At 41.6% G+C, this 26,347-nt stretch overlaps 1 protein-coding gene across 4 annotated transcripts in view; it reads right to left on the reverse strand.

The window, feature by feature from the left end:
- The window catches only part of ENTPD1 (ectonucleoside triphosphate diphosphohydrolase 1), a 168,488-nt gene that overhangs the window by 40,046 nt on the left and 102,095 nt on the right, over positions 1-26,347 (reverse strand). For 3 of the 4 annotated variants that reach the window (XM_077455483.1, XM_077455484.1, XM_077455485.1), the window contains exons 2-6: positions 23,976-24,100; positions 17,131-17,248; positions 13,310-13,460; positions 11,508-11,667; positions 2,784-3,014 (exon numbers count right to left, since the gene is read on the reverse strand). In XM_077455483.1, coding sequence (XP_077311609.1) covers positions 2,784-3,014; positions 11,508-11,667; positions 13,310-13,460; positions 17,131-17,248; positions 23,976-24,100 — 785 coding nt within the window. The remainder of the gene's footprint in view (positions 1-2,783; positions 3,015-11,507; positions 11,668-13,309; positions 13,461-17,130; positions 17,249-23,975; positions 24,101-26,347) is intronic. The other variant, XM_077455486.1, reaches the window with a different exon arrangement.

The following is a 26,347-nucleotide window of genomic DNA, read 5'->3' on the forward strand; positions in this document are numbered from 1 at the left end:
GCCAATACATTTTAAGGTTGTATAGTCCAAATGTGTGACATATTTCTTGAGAAATAAATTGAGTTTAACTTTAGGAAAAAGTATAAATCACGTCTCTTTCTGTTTTTCTCGGCATTGTGGAACACAACGTACTTAGTAGTTGATGAAGAGATAGTTGCACCAAATTATTAAAGGGGTGAAAAGGTTTAAGCCTATAAACAGCAGTTCTCAGTGCTCCGGGGGCCGTTTTCTTAGCGGTAATAAGCAACAAAGATCTGCCAGGTTATAGCAGATATAAAAAAGGAGACTGTTTGTAACTCTGCAAATCCAAAAATGTGAAGCATTTCAGAATATGCTGACTTTTACTCCTAGGGAAAATTGTATCATTAACATTCTTCTCTACCTTCTATAATCTGCTGCTTATGGTTCAATTCATAAAGCAACCACACCATAAGGATATTTAGGGGCTGATTTATAATGGTGAGCCGGTGTCCCTATCTACTCTCCATTATACTCCGCAATATTACTCAATATTCCAGCCTGCATTTTGTGGTCCATTCAAAAACACTGCAGGCTGAAGTATTAAGCCTGCAGTACATAATGTGTAATAGTAAAGGATAATTTTAGCTTGCCCCTACTTCTATCTATCCTGCCTACCCTTTATAAAAAAAATAAATCTATGTACTTACCTTTTTTTAGTCTGGTCCGGTTACACGATTCAGCAGCTTTGACTCCCCTATATAAGGGAACGCTCGACAATGACTATGAATTCCTGGAGCGATGACGACACCCATAGGCTCCCATGTCCTGCCATTGTTGGCACTCCCTGTTCTACCCTGCAGCAGCCAACTCCACTCCCACAGGGGAGTCACAGCTGTGGGATCACGTGACCGGACTGGAGTAGATACAGATTGGGAAAGTACGCAATGGTGTTGATTTACTAAAACCTGGAGAGTGCAAATCTGGTGAAGCTCTGCATAGAAACCAATCAGTTTTTTTTTTTTTGTGAAAGCTTAAGGCTTAATGTACATGGAGCTTTTTTACAACCTCTCCTGAACAATTTAACTTGACAGATAGTAACCCACGTTTAAAAAAGTCAGTTTAGTGGCTATTTGGCGTGTTTGCGTTTAGAAGCATTTGAAAAAAATATATATCAAAAGTGAAAAACGCCTGTAAATGAAACGCGGCTAAATGCGAAGTACTGCATTTAGCCACGTTTAGAAGTGTTTGGCACTTGAAATGCCTCTAAACTCAGCGTCTGAACTAATTTTTTTGCCCTTCCAAAAAAGGCCTCTAAACTCAACTGCCTAGAAACTACTGTGAACGACCATGTGTACATGTACTGATAAAATAACATAAAGCAGAGTTCAAGAGCAGTTGAAAAAAATGTCCAGCTGCTCCTAAACGTCCGTTTAGCAGCAGCAGTGTACATGAGGCCTTAAGAGGAACTGCAGTCTGCTCGCATAATTTGTAATAAAAACATCTTTGCCATTCAAAAGCTTCTGTCCAACCACTGTACATATTATTTTATATATACTGTGATTCTGTACTTGCCAAATATCCCTCCACTGAGTCTGTCTGCAACCATTTTAACTGTGGGCAGCTGAAGCTGCTGCCTGTTCACTTCCTGGATTTACGCAGACACACAGAGGCACACCTCCAGTTCTGCAGCTCTCATTGGCCCTCTTATGACTTATTCCCCCTCTCTTCCTGTAAGCCCTTGTACACACGGTCGGACATTCCGACAACCAAATGCGTCAGATTTTGTCCGACGGATTTTGTCAGAAACTGGTGTTGCATACACACGGTCGGACAAAGTTGTCGGAAAATCCGATCGTTCAGAACGTGATGACGTTACTTCGTTATGACGGGACTACGTTTAGGCTAGTAGCCAATAGCTTTGGTCTAGGAATTTGATCTGAGCATGCGTGGCACTTTGTCTGATCGAAATTCTCTACAAACGATTGGACAAAGTCCGATCGGATCATGTTGTCGGAAAATTTTATAGCCCAGCTCTAAAACTTTGTCGGTCGGATATTCCGACGGAAACAGTCTGATGAGTCCACACATGGTCGGATTATCCGACAAAACTGTCCGATCAGACATTTTCCATCTGAATGTCTGACCATGTGTACAAGGGCTTAAACGCTAAGGAGAGTGGAGAGTGAGAGCTGTGCATGATGTCATAAGCCTAGGCCAATGACCAGACAAGAAACAGGAAGTGGGCTGTATAAGGTATTTACTTGCAGAAAAAAATGTTTTACTATCCAAAGTTAAAACAACAAGAGCAGCAGATTTAATAGATGGAAAGATGAAAAAATTATTGAAGGTCGGCTTTAACTGATCAAGCTGAAGTTAGAAGCGGATTGGCTACCATACAGAGCTGCACCAGATTCTGAGAGTGCAATTTTAGTAAATAAACCCCATATTTTTTAACAGGGTATGTAGGATAGGTAGGTGGAGGGGCAGATAATGTTTTTAAGAATAGAGTTAGACTTAATCTCCACTTTAACGGACTGTGATTAGGAACTTAGGAACTTTCCTACTGACTTTTTTTCCCCTTTCATTCTGACACTTACAGACTCCCAAAGCCAGTGGAGCCATTACAATGCACATTTGTAAAGCACATGGTTTGACTCATAAATCTGTGTGCCTATATCATTTTCTGTATGCATGAACCTGAAAAATCAGGATATTACTTGCTACAAACAACACATTTACTACATGGTTTGTTTGATAAACAGGGCTCATTATCTGGTTTCTCTATACAAATTGCGGTTTCTTATTTATGGTTTGTGGTGTACCGTCATACTGTTGGCCAGCTGTAGACGGAGAGCCTGGTCTTTCCCATAGCACAGGAAGCTGTGTGTATAGACGTTATAGGATTTTCCATACAATCGGAAGCGTATAGAGTTATCCTGTGACTCAATATTGTCATCGGAGACAAACGTGATCTGTGTAGAGGCCCCTCCGAGGTCCAAAGCTCCCGAAGTTCCTTCTTTGGAATTTGGCATAAAGTTGAACCAAGGTGAACTCTGGAGTAAGAAGAGGAAGAACGTTAGAAATCTTAACATACGACCTTGGTTCCTTGAAAGTATATGTAACCCAATGACTAAAGTCTCATATTAGTACCTACATCATAGCTCCCAACTGTGCCTGATTTGGAGGGACTGTCTCTGATTTTGAACAAAATCCCTCTCTGTCCCTCTTTCCTCCTCATTTTGCCTCATTTTGGTCTGATCTATATAATTGTATATAAAATGCACTTTTTATCTTTAAAAAAAGTGTTTTCCAGTGCTAAACCTTTCATCCAACTTCTAAATTGCTGCATTTGTACATTTTAAAAGCCAATATATAGGAATAGTAGTGGTAAAAAAGGCCTTGATGTATTTAATCTTTTTTTTTTTTGGTTAATTCTCCTTTAAGAGGGTGTGGCAGGGGCGTGTCCTATGCCTACATACGTTTGTTAGTAGGTGTCCCTCATTCCCATCTCAAAATGTTGGGAGGTATGCTAACATGGTAGAGCTGAACTTTAGACTTCCATGCTCTTCCCTCCTCCTTCCCTCTCACTTTTCCAAGCGAACAAACTGGCTTAAGCCCCATACACACTATCAGATTTTTTTCCTTCAGATTTACCAAAACCATATAATATGAGGTCAAACCTTAAGATTTTCAATTTGTATGCAATCAGGCAGGCACTTACACTACATGGTTTTGGTAAAACTAAAGGAAAAAAATCAGCAGAAAATCCGATAGTGTGTATGGGGCTTTCATGTAACAGAAATATAAGAGTAGGATCATTTTTCCAATAGCTGAGAGGTGACATCTGTAGTGCGATTGTACAAATAGTTTAATCCTGTGGTATCAAAGATATGGTATTCCCTTAATCAGCAATCAGTTATAGACATATGTTCTTCAATTAGCATTTGAAAAGGACAGAGCAAGCTTCCAGTGTTAATTTTGACGACAAATTTTGATTTCGTTTTAGTAATAGTCTTTTTACTAAAATGGCGTTTCATTTTTAGTCGTATTTTAGACTCCTTTCACGCTGGGGCCACGGCCGCGTTAGCGATAAAGCGCCACTTTTCGGCCGCTATCGGGGGCGCTTTTAACACCAAAGAAGGGGTTAAATGCACCCATGTTGCAGCTCTTCCGAAGCACTTTTCAGGTGCTTTGAAATCACTGCCCATTCATTTCAATGGGCAGGGCACTTTGGAAACGCTGTATACAGCGATCTAAAACCGCCCCAAAGATGCTGCTTGCAAGATTTTTCCTAAGGTGCCGCTCCAGTGTGAAAAGTCACACTTGAATGAATGGGAGGCAGTTTTCAGGCACTATTTCTTGCACTAAAACGCCTGAAAACCATTGCAGTGTAAAAAGGGATCTTAGTCATCTTAATTGTTTTCGTTTTAGTCGTATTTTAGTTGATTAAAATCTCCAGTACCAGTGTTAATTTCACCAAAGAAAATATTTAAGTCTCCCAAAATTAACACCGCAAGCTAGAGTTGCCAATAAAATGATCCCATCCATGTAGACATAGATTTGTCACCTTCCTGAACCGCAAAAGGAGGAGCATGGGATATGGATGGCGTGATTCAAACAGAGCGAGTCTGACTGATGGATCACAGGCGTTCTGACACGCTCCTATCACAGCATAAACCTCCGTAAAATGCATTTCTGTTTTTAACCCTTTTTATTTTCAAAGTGAATAACCAACTGTGTATATCTTTTTGCCTTTTTTGTAACTCTTTTTCTTTGTATATATTTTATACCTTGCCAACTTTTGGGATATTAAATTATAAAATTAACAAGCGACTTCTGTGTACTAAGCTAGGACTCATTTCCCTAGAGAGATTGTTGCGTTTTAGTGTCTGTGTGTTCAGTCTAAGTTCATTGCCAATCTGTATGCAATTGTACTGTGTATTGGCAGATTGCATGCAGATTGTAAACTAGATGGAGATCTATGTGTGTATGGCTGCCTACCAGTCAGCTGACAAACTGCTAGGTAGTGGAAAGCTACCATTTGTTGTGTATCTATTGTGTAGGTGTGTGTGGACAGTAGGAAGAGTGATCAGCACAGGAGTTCTAGCTCATAGGGTAGCTGGAGGAATCGTGTAAATGTGTGCTAATTGCTATACTGCTCCCCAACCCTTATGTCCTGTACACACGATCAGACTTTCCAACAACAAAACCGTTGTTCGAAGGATGTTGGCTCCAACTTGTATTGCATACACACGGTCACACAGATGTTGGCCAACAATTCTGAACGTAGTGATGTACATGACGTAAAAGAAAAGGAAGTTCAATAGTGATATGTGATTCCGAGCATGTGTGTTTGTACGTTGGACTTTTGTCCGATGGACTTGTGTACATGATCGGAAAATCTGGCAACATACATCTGTGGCAGAAAATTTGAGAGCATGCTAGCCAATATTTGTTGGCGGAAAGTCCGACAACAAATGTTCGATGTAGCATCCACACGGTCGGACTTTCCACCTACAAGCTCATATCCAACATTTGTTGTCGGAAAATCCGATCGCGTGTACGGGACATTAGAGTGCATCAGATTGTATGTAAGATTTGTAACTGTCTGTGTGTGTGGTCAGCCAGCTAGAGAGAAGTGGAGTCTCCCTTTAGTGGTGGCCAGTGGTAGTGCGGGCTGTGAAAAGTGTATAGTGGCCAGTCTTTATTGCCCAAAGTAAGCCCCCCTTATTCCCTCCTACCCAAGTCAAGGTCCATGCCCTGGTTAGCTAGCTGCCATGGGCATGCGTTCATGACACTTAGGTACTGCATTGTCCATTCTTAACTTCTGTGAAGACAAGAAGCTCAGGAAAGCAGCACTAAGGCTAGTTTCACATGGACCAGCCATTGTTCTCTATGGAGCAGTGGACACCCACCTGCATCCGATCTGATACTGTCCGCCAAAAAAAAACAACAAAAAAAAACAGATACTGGATCCAGTCCCCATTCATCTGGCGAATCAGACCAGATGACAGGTGAATGGAAACAGATGGTTTCAATCCGCTCGCCCCATAGAGGAGGTGTCGGTGTCCGTTCTGCATAGCAGGGCAGACACGGCCCTGTCATTCAGCTGCTTAGCGGGGATCAGCGGAGAGATCAGGCGGATGCACATTCCGGAGTCTACCCCGTGTGAAAGGGGCCTAAGAAAGCAGGGGCCAGCAGCATTAAAAGTTGTAAACTGCACATGCTGGGGTAAGAATGTTAAACTAAATTACTGGTGAATGTTTATTTTAATATGCAAAATGTATTAAAGTGGTTGTAAACCCTTACAAACCACTTTGACCTACAGGTAAGCCTAGATTAAGGCTTACCTGTAGGTCCAAGAAATATCTCCTAAACCTATACGGTTTAGGAGATATTTGCCCGAAGACAGGCACCGCTGTCTACGTGTCGGCTCCCGTGCGCATGCGCAGGAGTGACGTCATCGCGGCTCCGCCGAATGACAGCGGCGTAGCTGCGAGACCCCACCGAAAAGATGGATGCGCCGGACTACAGGGGACAGCGGTGACATCGCTGGCTCCTGTGTCAGGTAAGTGACACATAATGGGCTACTATGTGATGCATAGTAGTCCATTATGCTTTACCTTTGCAGGGAATGAAAGAGGAAGTAAACCCATCAGGGTTTACTTCCTCTTTAAAGTGGATGTAAACCCAATTATTTATTTATTTTTGATGTAATAATGTAGAGTATAAGATTTCCTATCATTTGAGCCCAGTCTTGCCACAAAGAGTTAATCCAGCTCTGAGCAATCCTCTTTTATTGTTCAGTGAGATAAATCTTGACAAACAGAGAAAAACTTTGTCAAATCCTCCCCCCTGCTGTGAGGGACAGGTGATTTACATATCTAGTGCACTAGCCTAAGAGACATGCATTATTTTTTCATCCCCTCCCACTCCTTTCTTCTGCTGCTCTGCATGGATTGGCTGATCCCCACCTCAGCATGATTTGGAATGCTGAAGTGATGTGGGGACTTTTCTGGGTTTTGACTGGATGTTAGTGATCACAGCAAAAGTTCAGTGTAAGAAATACACAGGAGAAAATGCATGTTGATACGGGAAGTGTAGAGGTGGGCGGGGAGTCTACTGACATCACGACTCCGCCCACCGAGCTCCAGACAACAGACCCACCCACAGAATCTGCAGTTTTTCGGTCTCATAGCAGACAGAGGGGAGACATTTGACAGATAAGTATACATGCAGGAGGCATGTATATTCTTCTAGATAACCCCTATGGCAGTAGTTTAGAACGCTTAAAGTGGATGTAAACCCACTCCCATCCTAACGATTTTGAGGGTTTTATACTATTTTGATGTATCTAGTGCACCATTACCAAGCTCCATGTTTAAATCCCCTCAATACAAGTATGTTTCTTCATTGCCAAAAAGTTGTGGCCAAAAAAATAAAATAAAAATAAAAAGATCAACTTTAGTTGTCAACTTTTCAAAAAAGGGTAATTTCAGGGGTGCGTTTCCCAAATGTTGGTCTTCTTGCCAATATATACAGTGGGGAAATAATTATTTGATCCGCTGCAGATGCTGTAAGTGTGCCCACTTACAAAGAAATTAAGGGTCTATAATTTTTTATCATAGGTGTATTTTAAATGATTGAAACAGAATCAACCAAAAATAAAAAAAAACCCACATGATACAAAATTTTATAAATTGAGTTGCAGTTCAGTGAGTAAAATAAGTATTTGATCCCCTACCAACCAACAATAATTCTGGCTCCCACAAACTGGCTACAGTATGTGTATTACAATTAAAAGGTAAAGCTTTGTTTAAAAAATAAATAAAAATGATAACAAACATGTCATGCTTACCTCCACTGTGCAATTGGTTTTGCACAGAGTGGCTCTGATCCTCGACTTCTGGGGTCCCTCAGCGGCACTCCTGGCTCCTCCTCGCATCGAGTGTCCACATCGGAGAAGCGCTCTCCTTGGTGGACACCCATGCGGGTACAATCCCGAGTCCTGCGTCTGTGTCCATTCACACAGAATGCAGGACTCGGCCCCATCCCCTGTTGCCACGTCATTAGATTTGATTGACAGCAGCAGGTGCCAATGGCTGTGCTGCTATCAATCTATCCAATGAATGAATGAATGAAATACTTGTATAGCGCACAATGCAAACTGAATCGCCTCTAGGTATCCAATCATGTAACCAGACACCAGCTAGAGCTGGTATGCTCGTTCCTGGCAGAAGAATGGCAGCTTTCAGGTAAGCAAAACGAGGGGGGGGGGGGGGGGCGCGGCGCCACAGAAGGTTTTTCAACTTAATGCAGAAAATGCATTAAGGTGAAAAACCATGAGGGTTTGCAACCCCTTTAAAGTTTTAACAGAGATTACATGCAGCTAGAATTTGATGAAACTGGTGTGCACAATATTCATCTGATGTTTCTATTGGTTGTGATATTTGCTTTTATAAAACGATTAAATCATTTTGTATATTTTTGTTATTGTAATGATGTCTTTTCAAATCCGATAAAAAATTTCAATGCATATTGAGTTTCCCTGAAGAAGCGGAGATATAGCTTTGCAAAACACGTTGGATTACTCTATGCACAAGAATATCTCCAGATCTGTACTGGGAAAACGTATCATTACTGGCATTGTGCCATATGTTATTCACACATCTGCTTGTTTTTACTATGTTTTTATTGATGTATGTACAATAAAAATTATATTTTAAAATCAATCTGGTTTCTGTGCTGACCTCAGTGACAATTTCATATCCTTTAAAGCCCTACTCTTTGTATGGGAGGGAGATATTCCTTCCATTTCTTTGTTCTGGCTACAGTATGTGCTCATGTGCTACACAGATTAGCCCTGTTAACTTAAGAAGTTGCTCCTAACGACAATTCGTTATGTGTATGTAGCACCCTGGTCCTAAACAGGGCTGATAATAAATAAAGTTGTGCTATGTGGTAACTAGCCTGGCTAATTGGTAGGTTGATCCACTGATTCCTGACCTAAATCTGAGTTTGGGGTAGTCTCTCTCTTCTAACAATAGGTGGCACTGTTGCTTTTGGCATTAGAATGATGGATTACCCTAAATTCAGGTAATGGGTAACTAGGTTGTCTCAGCCAATCAGTACAAGTTTCTTTTACCACTGTGTATGCTGGGATAGGCTATTTAATTTGGGAGGAGTCAGGTGATTGGGATTCTACCATCCCAAGGCTGCGGTCTGGGTGGGTGTTGAGAAGCTCCTGGTTGCTAGGCCTGAAGCCTGAGGCCTATGCAGGAGGCCTATGCAGGAGGCATGCTGGCCCAAAGCCTGGGCTGGAAATACATGTGTTAGAGGCTCGGCATGAGGGAAGCCTGATCATTGTCAGAGGTAAAGGAGAAGCAGTTCAGAAGGGGTGAAGTTCTGAAGGAGTACCAGAGCAGACACTTCACTAGTCAGGGACAATGAAGTAGTGGAAAAGCTTCAGTTGGGGCTCGTCAGGAATAGATCAGGTAGCTGTGAGTAAAGCTTGAAGGAGTCAGCGTGTAGCTGTAAGTAAAGCTTGAAGATAAAGTACAGCAATTAGATGTGGGTGAAACTCGAGGAATCCAGCGGGTGGCTGTGAGTCCAAAAAGTCCTAGTGAGAGACGGCGAGCTGAGCTTAAGGATCTACAGTAGGTTACTGTGAGTTAAACTGGAAAATCTACAGTAGGATATTGTGCCAATAGTTGTTGCCATAAGAGACAGCAGTTTCTACAAGATACAGATTGGTGCATTCAGCTTAAAGGCCCTCAGCTACAGCTATTGCATTTGCCTAAGGGTGTCCTGTGCCCTAAATCCTCTCTCCCCAACATTCCTGTTAAGAGAAATAAAACTCTCTTTGTTAATTTTTACAAAAAGTGACTGGCGCCTAATCTTTCCACCTTGCACCACACCCACTATGCTTAGTAACCTACACCCTGAGGAGGGATGTCCATTCTCCCTGGCTCGGGGGGTCACTATTGGAAGGCAACATGGTTTAATATCATATTTCTGGTATTTCATTCCCGAGATGGGCTGGCAATGGGTTGGGTCTGGATGGTGTATGATTGAAGTATAAAAGGAATGAACAACTCAGAGAGCTCCCTCTCTACCCTTTTTGCTCTTGGTTCAAGCCTGGTGGCTCTCTGAGCTGCATGGCTCCATCTTTTGCCACCCTGAGCCCAGCCGATGAAATAATATCTTGAGGAAAGCATTGTGATAAGTAACTTTGATGTTCTTTTGCCATATACTTTGTATAATTCTCTATAGTATTTCCATGCTAGCATATTCCTATTTTCTTGGGAAATAAATAAGACATTGTTTTACTAAGCAGTGTGTTTGTTTTCATAGCTAACCTTATATCATTGTGCTTATCAGAGTTTTAATAGACTAGCTAACTAGGGGAATAGACAAGTTAATACATATATGGAATAAATAGAGGGAATCCAAACCACCCTCAAACAATATTTATTGTACCAATTACTTCAATTACCATTAGTCCCTTGGAAGTCAGGAAAGCCGCTGCATGTATAAAACACACCTGTCCACAGAATCTCTTTCTTCCATTCAAACCCCACCATTATGGGCAAGACAAAAGAGCTGTCCAAGGACATCAGGGACAAGAGTGTAGACCTGTACAAGGCTGGAATAGGCTACAAATACGCCTATGATAAAAATAGACACTTAATTTCTTTGTAAGCGGGCAAACTTACAAAATCTGCAGGGGATCAAATAATTATTTTCCCTATTGTCGTAAACAGTAAAAACTCATTGGTTAAAAAACATCATCAAAAGAAAGCTCTATCTGTCTCAAAAAAAATTAAAAACATGAATTTGGGTATAGTGTTGCAAGACAGAGTATTGATAAGTCAAAGTATCACAGTGCTGAAAACTGAAAAATGACCTGGTATTATAGGCTGTACTCAAATGGTAACATAATGTATGAAATACCACACATTAAAATGTGTGCTGCATTAACTTACTGCAATGGAACAGTACAGTGTAAGGGGGCCTTATCGGAGAAAAACAGGCAAGTGTTAATAATTCCTGAATTTTAGGCATGGCCCTGAATATTTTAAAAGATAATATTTTTACAGATTAAAAAAAAAGCAAAAGGAAAATAGACAATTAATATCCAAAAGAACGTTGATTTAAAATATAAAATACTATAATACAAGTACCATTTCAGCCCAATTTTACAAAATAGAATACACAGGCATTACGAAAGAAAAAAAAATACAATTGGCCTGACTTATCAAAAAAAATAAAAAATGCGCCTCTAGAAATGACAGTTGATGGATGTAAGTTGTATTTGGATTGGTTGCCTTGAAAAATACAGACTGTCTGGGACAGTTCGCACCTCAGACACTTTGATAACTACCACCCATTTTATTTTTGTAACACTGATTACAGTACACAATCCTATATTTACAACCACAGAGCAGAAAATTGCTGCCGCTCTAAAGTTTTTGGATTGCCAACAACATTGGACAACACGTAAAGCGTGTGCTCTGAGCGGAGGACAGTGCGGAGGGTGTACTAACATGTATGAAGTTTCCTAGCAGATAGTTTATGGTGATCCAGCCATAGGCCCCTTCTTCTTGTCCTGTAATTATTCTGGCACCTTGAAAATCAAAGGAGTACGATCGCAATGTATTTTCTACAGACACGAGGACGTCATCTGCCACACTGGGGTTTGTAAGCCTAAAAGAAAAGAAAATATGAGAAGTAAACTATACATGCTTATCTTTGTTGATAGTGTCCCTATGGGGAATCTGGGTGATAAGCGGGCTACTTCCATGCACTAAGGGACTAGCACAAGAACCTCAGGATGTGAAGATAGTTTTTTAATCTAAAATTGAAGCGCCAATTGAAGTATTCAGTCCAAAGTATGGTTTTGTTCCAAACATATATTGGATACAAAAGCTATTTAATTTGGGAGGAGTCAGGTGGTATGCTGGCCTATGCAGGAGGCATGCTGGCCCAAAGCCTGGGGTGGAAATACATGTGTTAGAGGCTCGGCATGAGCGAAGCCTGACACGTGGGTGACATCACTGACCAAACATGGACATGTCCATATTTGGTCAATGTTGTCAACCGGATGTCCCCCTCCCCTTTGTTTACTCTAGCAGCGGGGACCTGGAGATGTCAATGGTGCAAGGAAACCAACAGGACTGGAACGTGTCATGGCAGCGTTTTTTTTTTTTTTTTTTTTCATTTGGTGGGGCAGCAGGTATCATTCATCATGACTGATGTAGACCGGCAACACTGGACGACATGTCTGAAGGTGAATGTACATCGGGGGACATTTTTTATTTAAATTTTTTTAAAGGTCTTGTCAAAGTGTGTTTACTTCGAAGTGTGTTTACTTTACTTACTACGATCATTTTTTTTTAATGAGTAGAGGTATGCATTAACATAAGGGTGGGGCGGTATCCTGGGACCCTCTTATTATTAAGAAGGGGTTCAGGATTCAGATAAACCCCCCCCCCCCCGCCTGCAAACCCCCACAACCACCAGGTCAGGGTTGTAGGGAAGATGCCTGATTTTTTATTTTATTTGGGAAAGCGTAAGGGAGGGTTATAGCCACTGTCAGTTTATTTTTTACCATCCCTGTCCCATTGCAGAGATTTCCCTTCACTCCCTGCCCCATAGTCAAACAGGAAGTGAGAGGAAATCTATGCAAATTAAGGGAATCTATTGCGTGGGTGAGTCATATTTAAATTAGGGGGTGCACAAAACCTAAACACACTACTGGGTAGAGGGTCTCACGTGTTATTAGATTTTGGTGTTGGGTCCCCCTAAAAATTCATACCAGACCTGAAGGGAACCCCCAAGTATTTTTTTCCCCCAAAAACTGTCCCTACTTCTTGCTTTGCATTCACTGGCTGACAGCTGAATTAGCCGGGCAGGGATAAGTCACTGGTTGTTAGGACACCAGCGGGTGCCCAGTCCCCTGAGCCGTTGCTGCTGAGCAGGAGCTGCCACATTTCGTAGCAGTAGAAATACCACTGCTAAATGTTTCACCTCCCGCTGCAGCCAGAGGTCCAGTCTGCAATAAAATAAGGTTTTAAAAATGCGCAAAATACCACAAAATAAAGCATGTGAATTGCCTGCTTCTGAGATAAAAGCTGCATTATTTTAATGCAAAAATTGATGCGGTAGTTAATTGACCTAAAGACTGCAAAAAAACTGGCTTGCGTTTAAACCACTACTCTATCCAAAAAAATTACGTTTTGCTTTGGATATATTTTAATAAAGAAGAAGTTATATAAAGCTCATCTACAAAGTTCAGGGTTTTCAGTGACTTTTTTCATGAGCTGGCTTAGGGAGCCATTGATAATACCTGAGTAGCCGCATTCCAGCAGTGGCTCCTAAGTACACGGGAGTCTCTTTGTGCTTACTCACTGGAATGATGTCTCGTGCTTTGTTCATACATGCCTGCAGAGAGAGGCCAGCCTGCACCGGCTTCTCATGGTAGCTAGATATGCCATTGCCTGTCAAAAAAAAAAAAAAAAAAAGGAAAACACTTCAGATGAAAAAATATATGTATGTCCAATCATTAAGACTCATAAGCTTTGACACGTTAAGGTAAATCTGTAGTTTTCATTAAACTAATACCTGGTGATCGCGCCAAGGCCTTGTTCAGACACCTCCTGTTATTAGATGACAAGGCCCTTCCTCTGTCATCAGTTGTGCTCTAAAAGTAGTTGTTAAGCCACTATTATTCAACTCATACCATCCTCCGTGTGTAATAATGCTGTGTGCCCCAGTGCCTGTGCCTTATAAAAATACGCTGTTCTATACCTGATTTCAGGGCGCCACTCACGCGACCGGACGCCTCTCTCGACCTGACATCTGCAGCGGGAGGCGGGGGGGATGGGGGGTTGCAGAGAAACCTCCACTGACATCAGTCGGGAGGGGAGGAGGAGAGAGGCGGCCAGTCATGTGAACGCCGATCTGAAATCAGGTCAGGAAGAAGGTTCTGACTCCCCTTTATAGATCTTTAGTGAGACCTGATTTAGAATACTGTGTCCAGTTCCGGAGACCTCACTTACGCAATGATATGGACATAAAAGATAGAACGAGTCCAGAGACTGGAACCAAAAATGGTGAAAGGTTTGGGGGATAAAAACATATCAAAAGCGGCTTCAGGAACTTAATATGTACAGTCTGGAGGAAAGAAGAGAAAGGGGAGACATGATTGACATCTTTAAATACATCAAGGGGGTGAATAAGGTTTGGGAGGGCAGTTTTTTCAATATGAAACCAAAATCAAGCTCACGGGGACATGACCTCAAACTAACTGGAGGAAAGTTCAAAACTAATCTTAGAAAGTATTAAAAGGGTAGTTGATGATTGGAATAAACTACCAGCAGAGGTAGTGAGACAGTAAACAGTATATGGCTTTAACTATGCTTGGGACAAGCTTAGATCTATACTAATAAAGTTAACGGAAAAAAAAAAACACCAAAAAAACTAACAAACAAAACAAAAACAAAAAAATAAAATAAAAATAGGCAGACTAGATGGACTACCCTGTCTTTTCCTGCTGTCACGTTTCTATGAAACAGGTGTCACCAGGACCATTGAAGAATGAAATACTTATATAGCGCACAATGCGAACTGAAGAGGGTAAATGTCCCCAAAAGTGACAGGGGTTCCAACCCTTCTCTACTCTATCCAAAACTAGAAACATTTTGGCTTTGGATACAGTTTACCAATATGTAAATACATTCAATTATATTTTCAGACTGCCCATCTGAAGCAGTAAGAGATGTCAATGTAACCAGATCATTACCTACGCTACTATAAATATATTAATTGGGATATAGTTAACGATCCATAATGATAATATTTCTTACGAAATTAAAAAGGGAAGAGTGTTTGCCCATTGTTAATATACATGCCACTCATTTCCCATGAAGAGATCATAAGCCGAGTACAATTTTCACATAAGCCGATGCACTGATGAACCCAGTGACTGTGAGCAATCAGCTCTCAGCGCGTGCTTTGGTCACTCTGTAATTTATAATTTTCTGGATATCTGTCAGACTTAATATTGGCACACATACAGCTCTGGCACTAGGAGACAGAAATAAAATAAACATTTCAGAAATCTGCTGTACTTTCCTTTAGGTCCAAATTTAACACTGATGGAAGATGGCCAAAACGTATGTTTTATCCAACTGGTATTCACAGCTTTGGACTAAATTAGAAGAAAAAAGTCTTTTCATAGGATCTTCAGTCATATTAATCACTCAAGATATCCAATTTTAGCAACCCACTAGAGTGCATCCTCCTTCTGTAGTTTAAATTAGTCATAAGCATGGATGAGTGGGGGATAAAGACGTACAAACAAACAAAGGTAGCCACAGATACATTAACTCCTCCGTGACGGGATTCCAGGGCCCAGCAACAGTTCTCTAGACCTTGATTATTTAAAGACAAGGAGCGCTCCAAAGTATTAAAATGGAATTAACACTACTTAATTAACACTACTTAAATGGCAAAAAGGCAGGCTCACTTAAAAATACGACTATTGATAAAGGCTGAAAAGGTAAAACACTCCTGAAGCCAAACCTTTTTTTGTAGCTTTGTTTAAAGTCTGTGAAGGTTCTTGTTTATCCAGGCCATAGTATATCTGGTGGTCATTAGTCAACATCAACTGGACTTATTCTGTAACGTTGTAGATATTTAGTATATTATCCATGTCACCCAGAATGGAAGAGGTGGCTTGTACAAGCTACGAAACATCTTCAACATTACAGAACATGTCCACTTAAATTGACTAGAGTAGGGTATGATCAAAACCCCTGTCCTCACCATGTCTCATTGGGAAAATGACCCATAGACGCAGCAGGAAGTAGAGGATAATCTCTCCAAAATGAAGGGAGTGCCTTTTTACACAGTTGCTACAAGAACAAGTGTGTCTACAAGAAGATTTTCCTTGTATTTTTCTTCCAGTAACAACAACATTTTTGATTTTTCTTCACTTCCAGTCCTGAGAATGATCACCAGGACAAATAGAGGAATGGGTCGCCTTAGAAGGGACACAATCACCAAGAAAAAGCTAGACCAGCACAAATAAGTGCCAGATCATAACATGAGCAGCCTAAAGTTTTAATAATTCTCAATTTGTCCAGAAAAAAAAAATCCATCTTGTTTCAGGGAGCAACAAACTACCCTCTTCATCAGGGCTACAAAACAGACATAAAACATACAAAAGATGAGGTTGATTGGGGTTGATTTACTAAAGGCAAATAGACTGTTAATTTTGCAGGGGAAGTTTCTTTTTTGCAAGAAAAAAATAGTGAACGAGGCAAAGCTCTGTTAACCGCCATCATCCAACCATTTGCTGTTTAACTGTATTTCCTTTGAAAACTGAAATTTTACTACATTCGATACACTTTCGGAAGGTAAGTTCCTTGCAAAGCAAATAGCCTATTTGCCGCTAATAAATATACCCATTGTGTCCATATGTATACGTGAATAAGAATGAATAAATAGGATATTATAAAAAGTCTCCCATTTCATAATAAAGCACAAAAACACAAATGGGCACAATGAAATTGTAAAATTGAATAAAATACCATACACAAACAATAAAATTGCTCCCATTTAGATACTGGTGTTTCTAAGGGACAGGGAAGAATAAAAATGTGTGCAGTTTTATGGTAATTTTGTGGTCCATTCAAAAAAAATGCAGGTTGTGGCATTGAGTCTTAAAGCAACAGAGAATACACAGTGATTGTTAGCAGAGCTGATCACATGACTTTGACGGGTCACACCCTCTACTGTTGTTTTTTCTTAAAACTCAGTTCATCTTAAAAATGCACCACTGGTTTCAGAGTCCCTAAGCCAGCAGAGCGCTGAGCACCTTGGCGAAACATACCCACTAAGATTTAGAAGTGTGCAGTATTTTTTAAAAGCAATGGTATGGCCACAATAAAGCCATACATCTGCTTTATAAATCCCCCATTAGACTGCCCACATATATCAAGACACATAGTAATCGTCCTTAGGCCAACAAATCCAGCAAACCTTGCCAATCTAGTTAATGATGCATGGCCAACACACAAGGCCACTGTGAGCAGGATGTGAGCGGTTCACTTCAAAAGGTACACTGTAGAGTGGTAGAAATACAAATTGTCCAGATTCACTAACCTTCTACTTTACATTCTTCTACTTGGTGAACAACACCCGTGTTGTTTTCCTTCTCCGCTGGCCATCGATAGATGTACAGACTGGTGTGTGAGGATCCAGCGTCTAGCACAATACCATACTATAAAAGACATAACAGACAATTCGATTCTTATAATGGTCAGGGGTCCACAAATGCTTGGCAATATAGAGTATCTTCAGCTTTAACTTTGTTTATATAAATCCACAGAGTGCCTGGGCATCCATCACACATCGCCACATGGCTAATATAGGCTAAGTATAGGCTGGTAGTGTGAGACGAGTAAAAGCTGTCTAATGGGGTAATGGTGTATATAATCTTCTACATTTGTCAGCATGTTTAGCCCTGGAATCTATCCCAGACTTGGTAAATGGTACGTTACAGTCTGAAGCTGACACTAATGATCTTCTCTCTTGAACAAGAGGCACACAATGAAAATAAAGACGGCAGGCGCAGATAAGGGATGTTATTGAGTAGGCTCTGCCATTTTAATTATGTGTTACCATTCTCAAACAACAAGCTTTCTTGAAGGATGTTGTATGACCTGGCATTCTTCAGCTAACATTGTTATTAATGTTACATCTATAAAGTCACAGCGTAACTATAGAGGATACAGTCCAAGAACACAATTACAGGGCCCTTGGCTCCCAGTCTCCATCTTGAAGACACTCTGTCACCAACATAAAAAAAAAATGCAGGTGAAAGCAAAGCAAAAAGTCAAGTATTTTAAATGCTTACTTTGGAGTGTTTTTTTTTCTTCTCCATAAATTGCATTTATACACTTGCAATAGGCCTTTGAATGCGCTAAAAAATGTGACTGCTCCAGGAACAGTCAAATCCCTAGCATAGCCCTCTCCCTTTTTGTATGTCATAGCCCTATCCTTTTTTGGGGCTGTCTAAGTACTGTATGTGCTGGCCAGTCTCCTCTGCCACTTGCCTCATTTCCTTACATACATTTTTATATAGCTTCCAGTGGGAGGAGCAAAGGGGAATACTATAAAGTGTCACTTAGGTGGAAGCTCTGACTCTGCTGACTGTTGCTGTCAGTTGCTGAGATCACATCCAAGATGGTAGTGACTAGCAACAGTCTCAGGGTTTTTTGGATGCCTACACAAGGGAGGCTTTTACTGTTAAATAACATCTCTACAATATAATAAATGCACACAGGAGGAGGATTTTCACTAACAGAAGAGGAATCAGTGCATGGAATGCATCCTACTGACTGTTAGTTATGTGTTATGTTAAGGTGGGTAGGGTGTGGAACCAAGGAATGTTGCTCAGAGGTGGGTAGAGGAGAGAGACAAGGGGTGACTTGGAAGGGGGAGGAGCTGCACCTAGTCTTTAAAAAATAAGGCCCATATGAAATACAACAAGCAGTTGGAAGAGCAAGGAAGAAAAATTATTTTAAGTTTTTCAAATATTACAATTGTTTAATAGCATCAATTATTACAATAATGATTAAAAATGTATACACCGCATGTTCCCTTGAAAGACAGAAGGGTAATTTCACTAAAACACAGAGATAAAGATACTTATTTCCAAACCGTGACTTTTTATTTTTAGCCTAGTACAATCAAAGATTTGAAAATTACAGCCAAATAGCTGAAAATAAAGAAACTGATCCTTGCGTAAAGCTTAGTGAACTAAGATAAAAACCATTGCAGAAATATGTGGTTTTCTAATATCGTGACTAACATTTCATCATGCTAACTGAGTTCATAACAATATGATAGAGGTGTCTCATATACACTAATTTTACACAAGATAATTCTAATTTTTATTACAACCTGGATTGTAATTTAGCAGCCAGACTGCAGTTGTGTCCTCTGGGTTCCCAGTCACACAGTTTGCTATGCCTGTAGGTACTATATGGCCAAAAGAGTGTAGAAACCTCTTCACGTCATTTAGTTTAAGTGTTTCAAGTGAAGGCTACTGTTACTGCTACAGCATATAAAGGCATTTTACACAATTGTGTATTTGCAACTGAGTGATAACATTTTCAGCAAGCCCTTTTCTGTGCTAGCATGACCCCAACCCTACTAAACCCCTCAGGGATGAATTGGAATGCTGATTGTAAGTCAGGTCTTCTCATAGAACATTGGTACCTGACTTCACAAATAGACACAAGTTCCGACAGATACACTCCAATTACTCCAAAATCTTGTGGGAAGACTCCCTAAAAGATGTTTTAACTACAAAAAAAAGACAACTCCACATTAATGGGCATGGTTTTGGAATGCAATGTCCAACAAGCTCGTATAGGTGTAATGGTCAATGTTGCACAAATGGTTGGCCACATAGGGGTCACATGCAAGGGGAAAAAAAAGAATTTTTGTTTGCCAGTGAGTGAATGATGGAGGTCAGCAAACCTTTACCTCATTTACTATATTCTGGAGCAGGGGTCTCCAAACTTTACAAACTAAGGGCCATTTTACTGCTTTTCAGACTTTGGAGGGTCCAGGCCATAGTCAGTGGGAGTAGAAAAATGTCACAGGGAGTAAACAATGCCTCAAAGTTGGTGGTCAGTGGAAATACAAAAATTACAAAGTACCTGTAGTGAGTAGGAGTAATAGTGTCTCATCATTGGTATCAGGGGGAGGAATAGCGCCCCATCATTGGTGTCAATGAGGGGAATACTGCTCCATCATTGGTGTCAATAGGAGGAATGATGCCCCATTGGTGGTTTCAGTGAGAGAAATAGTGCCCCATCATTGGTGTCAGTGGGTGGAGTAGTGCCCCATCATAGATGTCATAAGAATGAATAGTGTCCGATAATTGGTATCAGTTGTATAGTGCTACATGTTGATGTCAGTGATAAGAATGGTGCCTCATTGTTGGTGTCAGTAGGAGGAATAGCGCCCCAAGGGCCAGATAAAGGCAAACAAAGGGCCACATCCAGTGCATGGGCCAAAGTTTGGAGACCACTGCTCTGAAGCAAATTCCATTGCAGAGTGCAACTTCACTTGCAAAGTGAACAGTCTATATTGCCTTAACCTCCCTGGCAGTATGATTCAGTCTGGAATTAGGTGCTGAAAGCGGTATAATTATTTTGCATGGAAATCTGGCGTTTTATTTTGTAGTCCTGTAATTCTTAGGAATAACGCTCTTAAATCTCTTCAAACCAGAGTCTAGCAGACATCCCGAGTATTATAAAGTTTATAATATAATAAAGAATAATAAAAATTATTCAATAATGTAATCAAATCCTAAAACACTGAAAAAGGGACACGTTTTGGTTGCTATGGACAATCTCCAAATTCCAGGCAGAAAAAACAGTATTTATAATATAAAAGTGCACGCAGGGACACGTTTTTGTTGCTATGGACAATCTCCAAATTCCAGGCAGAAAAAACAGTATTTATAATATAAAAGTGCACGCAGGGCACTGCACAGACCACTAGGGACAAAGGGGGTGTGTAATTTTTAATACAGTACTGTAATCTGTAAGATTACAGTGCTGTGTGTGTTTTGTGTCTTTTTACTTTTTTGAATTTGCCGCCGCTCTCCGCTCCCGTGCGCTGTAACGCCGCAGGGAACGGAGCTCGGCGGCATTCGGCACTGTGAATCGAGCGGAGGACAGCTCGATCACACAGCGCGGGTGACATTGCTGGATCCAGGGGACAAGGTAAGTAAGTCTCACTGTGTCCTCCCCTGCATCGAGCGAAGCGATCCTGAGTCTGGCTCGGAGTTACCGCTCCTGCTAGTAAATTCCCAACCTGAGCCAGACTCGGGATTACCGCAAGGGAGGTTAAATAAGTTAAACTCATTGGGGTTGATTTACTGCAAAATCTGGTGCAGTTCTGCATAGAATCAGCTTCCAGGTTTTACTGTCAAAGCTTAATTGAACAAGCGGAAGTTAGAAGCTGATTGGCTACCATGCAGAGCTGCACCAGATTTTGCACTCCCCATTTTAGTAAATCAACCCCATTGTGTCCCTAAGGAGAACTGCTTGGGGGAGTGGTCAGAGCTGAGTAATTAGAGGAAAGAATATAGAGGTGGCAGCTTATTCCCCCATATGATAGTAAAATGGATTTTTCCTCTTTCTTCTTAAATATTTATATAGACCAGTGACAGTAGAGGGATACTTCAACATATTTCTAACAAATACGTAGTATGAAAGTAATTTCTAATGTGACTTTCACAAGTGTTTGTTTTATCTCTCAAATACAGACTAACTCCTATATCTGTAAATCAAACACTGACATTACTGTCCCAAATGAATAACTGTTGAGATTAAATTAATTTATTATTATTACCACTTAAGGACCGAGCCTCTTTCTGAGATTTGTTGTTTACAAGTTAAAAACGTTTTTTTTTTTGCTAGAAAATTACTTAGACCCCCCAAATATTATATATCATTTTTTTCTAACACCCTATAGAATAAAATGGCAGTGGTTGCAATACTTTCTGTTACACTGTATTTGCGCAGCACACTTTTTTTGGAAAAAATAAGACAACATTAAAGTGAAAATTGTGAAATATAATGTTACGTCGAGTAAATTGATACCCAACATGTCACACTTCAAAATTGCACCCGCTCGTGGAATGGCGTCAAACTTTTACCCTTAAAAATCTCCACAGGCGACGTTTAAAAAATTCTACAGGTTGCATGTTTTGAGTTACAGAGGAGGTCTAGGGCTAGAATTATTGCTCTCACTCTACCGATTTCGGCGATACCTCACATGTGTGGTTTGAACACCGTTTTCATATGCAGGCACTACTCACATATGCGTTCGCTTCTGCATGCTGCATGCGAGCTCGGCGGGATGGGGCGTGTTTAAACTCTCTTATTTTTGTTACCTTTTATTTTACTTTACTTTAAAAAAAAAATTGTGTCACTTTTATTCCTATTACAAGGAATGTAAACATCCCTTGTGATAGAAAAAAGCATGACAGGACCTCTTAAATATGAGAGCTGGTGTCAAAAAGACCTCAGATCTCATATTTACACTAAAATGCAATAAAAAAAAGTAATAAAAAGAAAACAAATTGCCATTTAAAAAAAAAAAAAAAGTTCCTTTAAGAGCTGGGGGGCCCTCTCCCACCGCCGATAAAAGTGATCTTGCAGAGAATCTGCCACAGAGACCTCTTATTTTGAAGCGGACCGCCTGCTGAAGAAGAGGATACCGGGGTTATGGCAGCTAGCTGCTGCCATAACGATATTCCTCTTCAAAGTACTGACGTATAACGACGGTGGACGGTGCGGAAGTGGTTAAAGTGTATGTAAACGCTAACACTTAACTTCTCTTATTTGTTTCCTTTTTGTCTTTTAAATCTACAATTTAAAGCATCTTATCTCTGTTGGAAAAAGTCTTAAAATATCCGTTGATCCTTCCTGAAATCCATTGAGCTCATAGCTACCTTTGCACTCTACCTCTGCTTCACTAAAATTTCAAATAGTGTTATAAATTCTTTCCAGTCCTCCTCTCTGAACTACAGAACACCCCCCATCTATGTTATGGGGATAATGAGAAGAGGGGATTTTCTGTAATCCCGTTCTAGGGTGATAGCACTGCTGCTCGATAGATGCAGTACAAAAAGTGAGTATTATCATCATAGGACAGGAACTGGGTTACTGGCAGGTTCAGCGGAAAATAAAGGAAACAAGTTTGTAAGAAAGAAAACAAATGCAGCTAACACACCTATGAACTCTTAAGCTGCAATATATTAAATGTCATGTGAAAAGAACAGTAAAGGCTACCACCACTACTAAGAAGAAGACATGTCATCCCCAAGCGTATGACTAATCAACTGTTCATAGAAATAAGGTTTTAGAATTGTTCAAACAAATAAATAGGGCTTATTGACATCAACCTAAACGATGATTCTCTTTAACCACTTGCCGACCGGGCCATAGCCTAAAGACGGCTACATCGTGGTCGGCTTAATCTGGGAGGACGTCCACGGGACGTCCCCTCAGAATGGTGCTCTTGCGCACCCCCTGGGGCACGCTACCCAGAAATATCCGTGACCGGAGAGATCACTTGTAAACAAACTGGTGTCATGTCATGATGCCGATTCCTCCCTCCCCTCTCTGTAACGATCTGTACAGTGTGAGGGGAAAGGGGGAGATATCGTTTGCAGCAGCGCTGTGCGCTGGATCTGTAGTGTCCACAGCGCTGCTCAGTGCCAATACTCTGCAATACTCTGCCAATACTTGCCAATACTCTGCAATAAATTTTAACAGAAACAAAGAATTAAAAACCCCAGTGGTGATTAAATACCACCAAAAGAAAGCTCTATTTGTGTGAAAAAAGGACAAAAATTTCATTTGGGTACAGTGTTGCATGACTGAGTAATGTTCATTCAAATTGTGAGAACACCAAAAGCTGAAAATTGGTCTGTTAGGAAGGGGGTTTAAGTGGTCAAGTGGTTAAATATAATTTGAATGAACAAAGTTTCATAAATACAGTTCCTCCCCGCCCCTACAAGCCAACAATACTATGCTGCCCCGCCACCATGATTTCTGTTGGAACCCTCTGGGAAATCCTGGTATTTTCAGATATGGGGGAACATGTGACCTTCTCACCTTTCTTCCAGGATTCCCAGCTCAAGCCTGATTGGTCAATTGCCATGCCAAGACGCTATCAAGTTGGGGAAGAGAAATGGTCATTAACCCTGTGTAAGTTCTGACATTGACCATCATAAAGTTTACACATGTAATAGACTCAAGGTTGAACGGAGTAGCAGGGACTTGAAGGAAAATATCAGTGAGTAGGAGAGCCCTATGATAGGTTCCTAAATGTGAAAGCTGACAGATCATCCTAATAGCACATCTGTGGAGGTTTTCCATCTAAGGATCATGTATCATGATCATGACTTCCATTACCTTAAGATTCTCCGGAAGAGGTTTATTCTGCAGCACTGCTACAACAGTTAAAGCAGCGATCCCCAAGACAAAGAAAACTCCAAGGATGAAAAGGGCCTTCTTGTTCCATGTCTTCTGTTTTGCAACTGTGACCAACCAAAAGAAAACAAAAAATTGTGAGTGAGATATGAAATGAACATGAACTATTGGCGATGGTGACAGAACAGAGGTTTAGAGATCAAAGAACCCCACTAAGCCTAACAACTGTCTATAGTAGGAGCCACAAAACTTTCTAAACAAAGGACCAGTTTACTGTTTTTCAGACTTTAGGGGACCTAATTTTGGTCAGTGGGAGTAAACAATGCCACAGGCTTGGTGAACAGTGGGTGTAGAACAATTATGTAGCGCCTGTGGTCAGTAGGAGGAGGAATAGTGCCCCATCATTGATATCAGTGGAAGGAATAGTGTCCCATCTTTGGTGCCAGTGAAAGGAATGGTGCCCCATCTTTAGTGACAGTGAAAGGAATGGTGCCCCATCTTCGGTGTTAGTGGGAGGAATAATGCCCCATCTTTGGTGTCAGTGTGAAGAATAGTGTCCCATCTTCAGTGTCAGTGGGAGTAACAGTGTTTCATCATTTATGTCAGTGGGAGGAATTATGCCCAAATGCTGGTGTCAGTGGAAGGCATGGTGCCTCATCAGTGCTGTCAGTGGCAGGAATAGTGCTTTGTATCAGTGGAAGGAATAGTGCCCCAAGGGCCGGATAAAGGCAAGCAAAGGGATGATTCGGGCCCACTGGCCATGGTTTGGAGACCACTGGTCTATAGAACCATCTGCTTTGTCATTCACAGGAGAAACAGAATATATAGGTACCCATATCATAGAGGTTAGTGGCAAATGAAGAAACAGCATGTCTTGTAATGGGCCAGACAGAAAACAAATGACATCTTCATCTCATTTAATAATATACGCAAACTTTCACTTTCCAAATTTAGCACAGACTTGAAAGAAATATGCAAAAAAGGACATTTGACTTTCCTCCAACTTTTCTGGTCTGAATATTGTTCAAGGTCAGTACTGAAGCCAGTGAACATTATCGCCAGGCATCTAGCATTTTCAGAAGGAGGTCAGCAATGGCAGATCCATTTTCTCTTAGTAGGTTTACTGTAATAACTGGACAAAAATATTTTATCTTTATAGAGTTTAGTGCTCAGCTAAACCACCTGGATGTGAATGAGTCTACAGCAGCCTACATCCTATCACATGTCACATTGTTTCTAATTAAAGTTTCAGAATACAGAATACAGGAGAGCAGAAACAAGCACTGAACTTACTTAACATTAACATACTTAAAGTGGTTGTAAACCCTTACAAACCACTTTGACCTACAGGTAAGCCTAGATTAAGGCTAAGGCCGCGTACACACGGGCGGACTGTTCGCCCAACCTTGTCCGCTGAACAGTGTTTGGGCGGACAGTCCGCCCGTGTGTGGGCTTTCAGCGGACAGTTTCAGCGGACAGTTGGACGGACAAAGTCTTTCGGAAATTCCGAAAAACTGTCCGCTGAAACTGTGTTTGAGCGAACAGTCCGCCCGTGTGTGGGCCTGTCCGCTGTACTTTCGAAATGAGCGGACTGTTCCCGCTCGGAAAGTCCGCCCATTTCGAGCGCGTGTACAGGTAGGCGGGGCCCGCGAAGGAGACGTCGCGGGCTCCGCCGCCTGGAATGGGCTTAAAGGGGAACCCCAACGCCGAAAAAAATCGGCGTGGGGGTTCCCCCAAAGTCCACACCAGACCCTTGTCCGAGCACGCTACCCGGCCGGCCAGGAAAGGGGGGCGAGCGAGCGCGCCCCCCCTCCTGAGCCGTACCAGGCCGCGTGCCCTCAACATGGGGGGGTGCCTTGGGGAAGGGGTGGCCGCGCGGCCCCCCCACCCCAAAGCACCTTGTCCCCATGTTGATGAGGACAAGTGCCTCTTCCCGACAACCCTGGCCGTTGGTTGTCGGGGTCTGCGGGCGGGGGGCTTATCGGAATCCGGGAGCCCCCTTTAAGAAGGGGGCCCCCGGATACCGGCCCCCCACCCTATGTGAATGAGTATGGGGTACAATGTACCCCTACCCATTCACCTGTGAAATAAAGTACAAAAAAAAACACAACACAGGGAAAAAATATTTTATTGCACAGCTCCGGGGGTCTTCCGTCTTCGTGGGTCTTCTCGCCGGACTCCTCCGCTATCTGTGTGTAGCTCTTTTACTAGCGGAGGAGTCCGGCTTTCTTCCTCCCCGCCGCCGGCCTCTTCTCCCGACTTCGGGGGTCTTGTCCCCCTCTTCGGTTCTTCTGCCGGGCCACCGCGCCTTCTTGTAGCTCTTTTACAGGCGGTGGCCCGGTCTTCTGTCGCCG

This window comes from Lithobates pipiens, unplaced genomic scaffold (assembly GCF_037356315.1).
Source record: "Lithobates pipiens isolate NorthernLeopardFrog02 unplaced genomic scaffold, aLitPip1_a1.2 Scaffold_25, whole genome shotgun sequence".
Taxonomy (NCBI): Eukaryota; Metazoa; Chordata; class Amphibia; order Anura; family Ranidae; genus Lithobates; species Lithobates pipiens.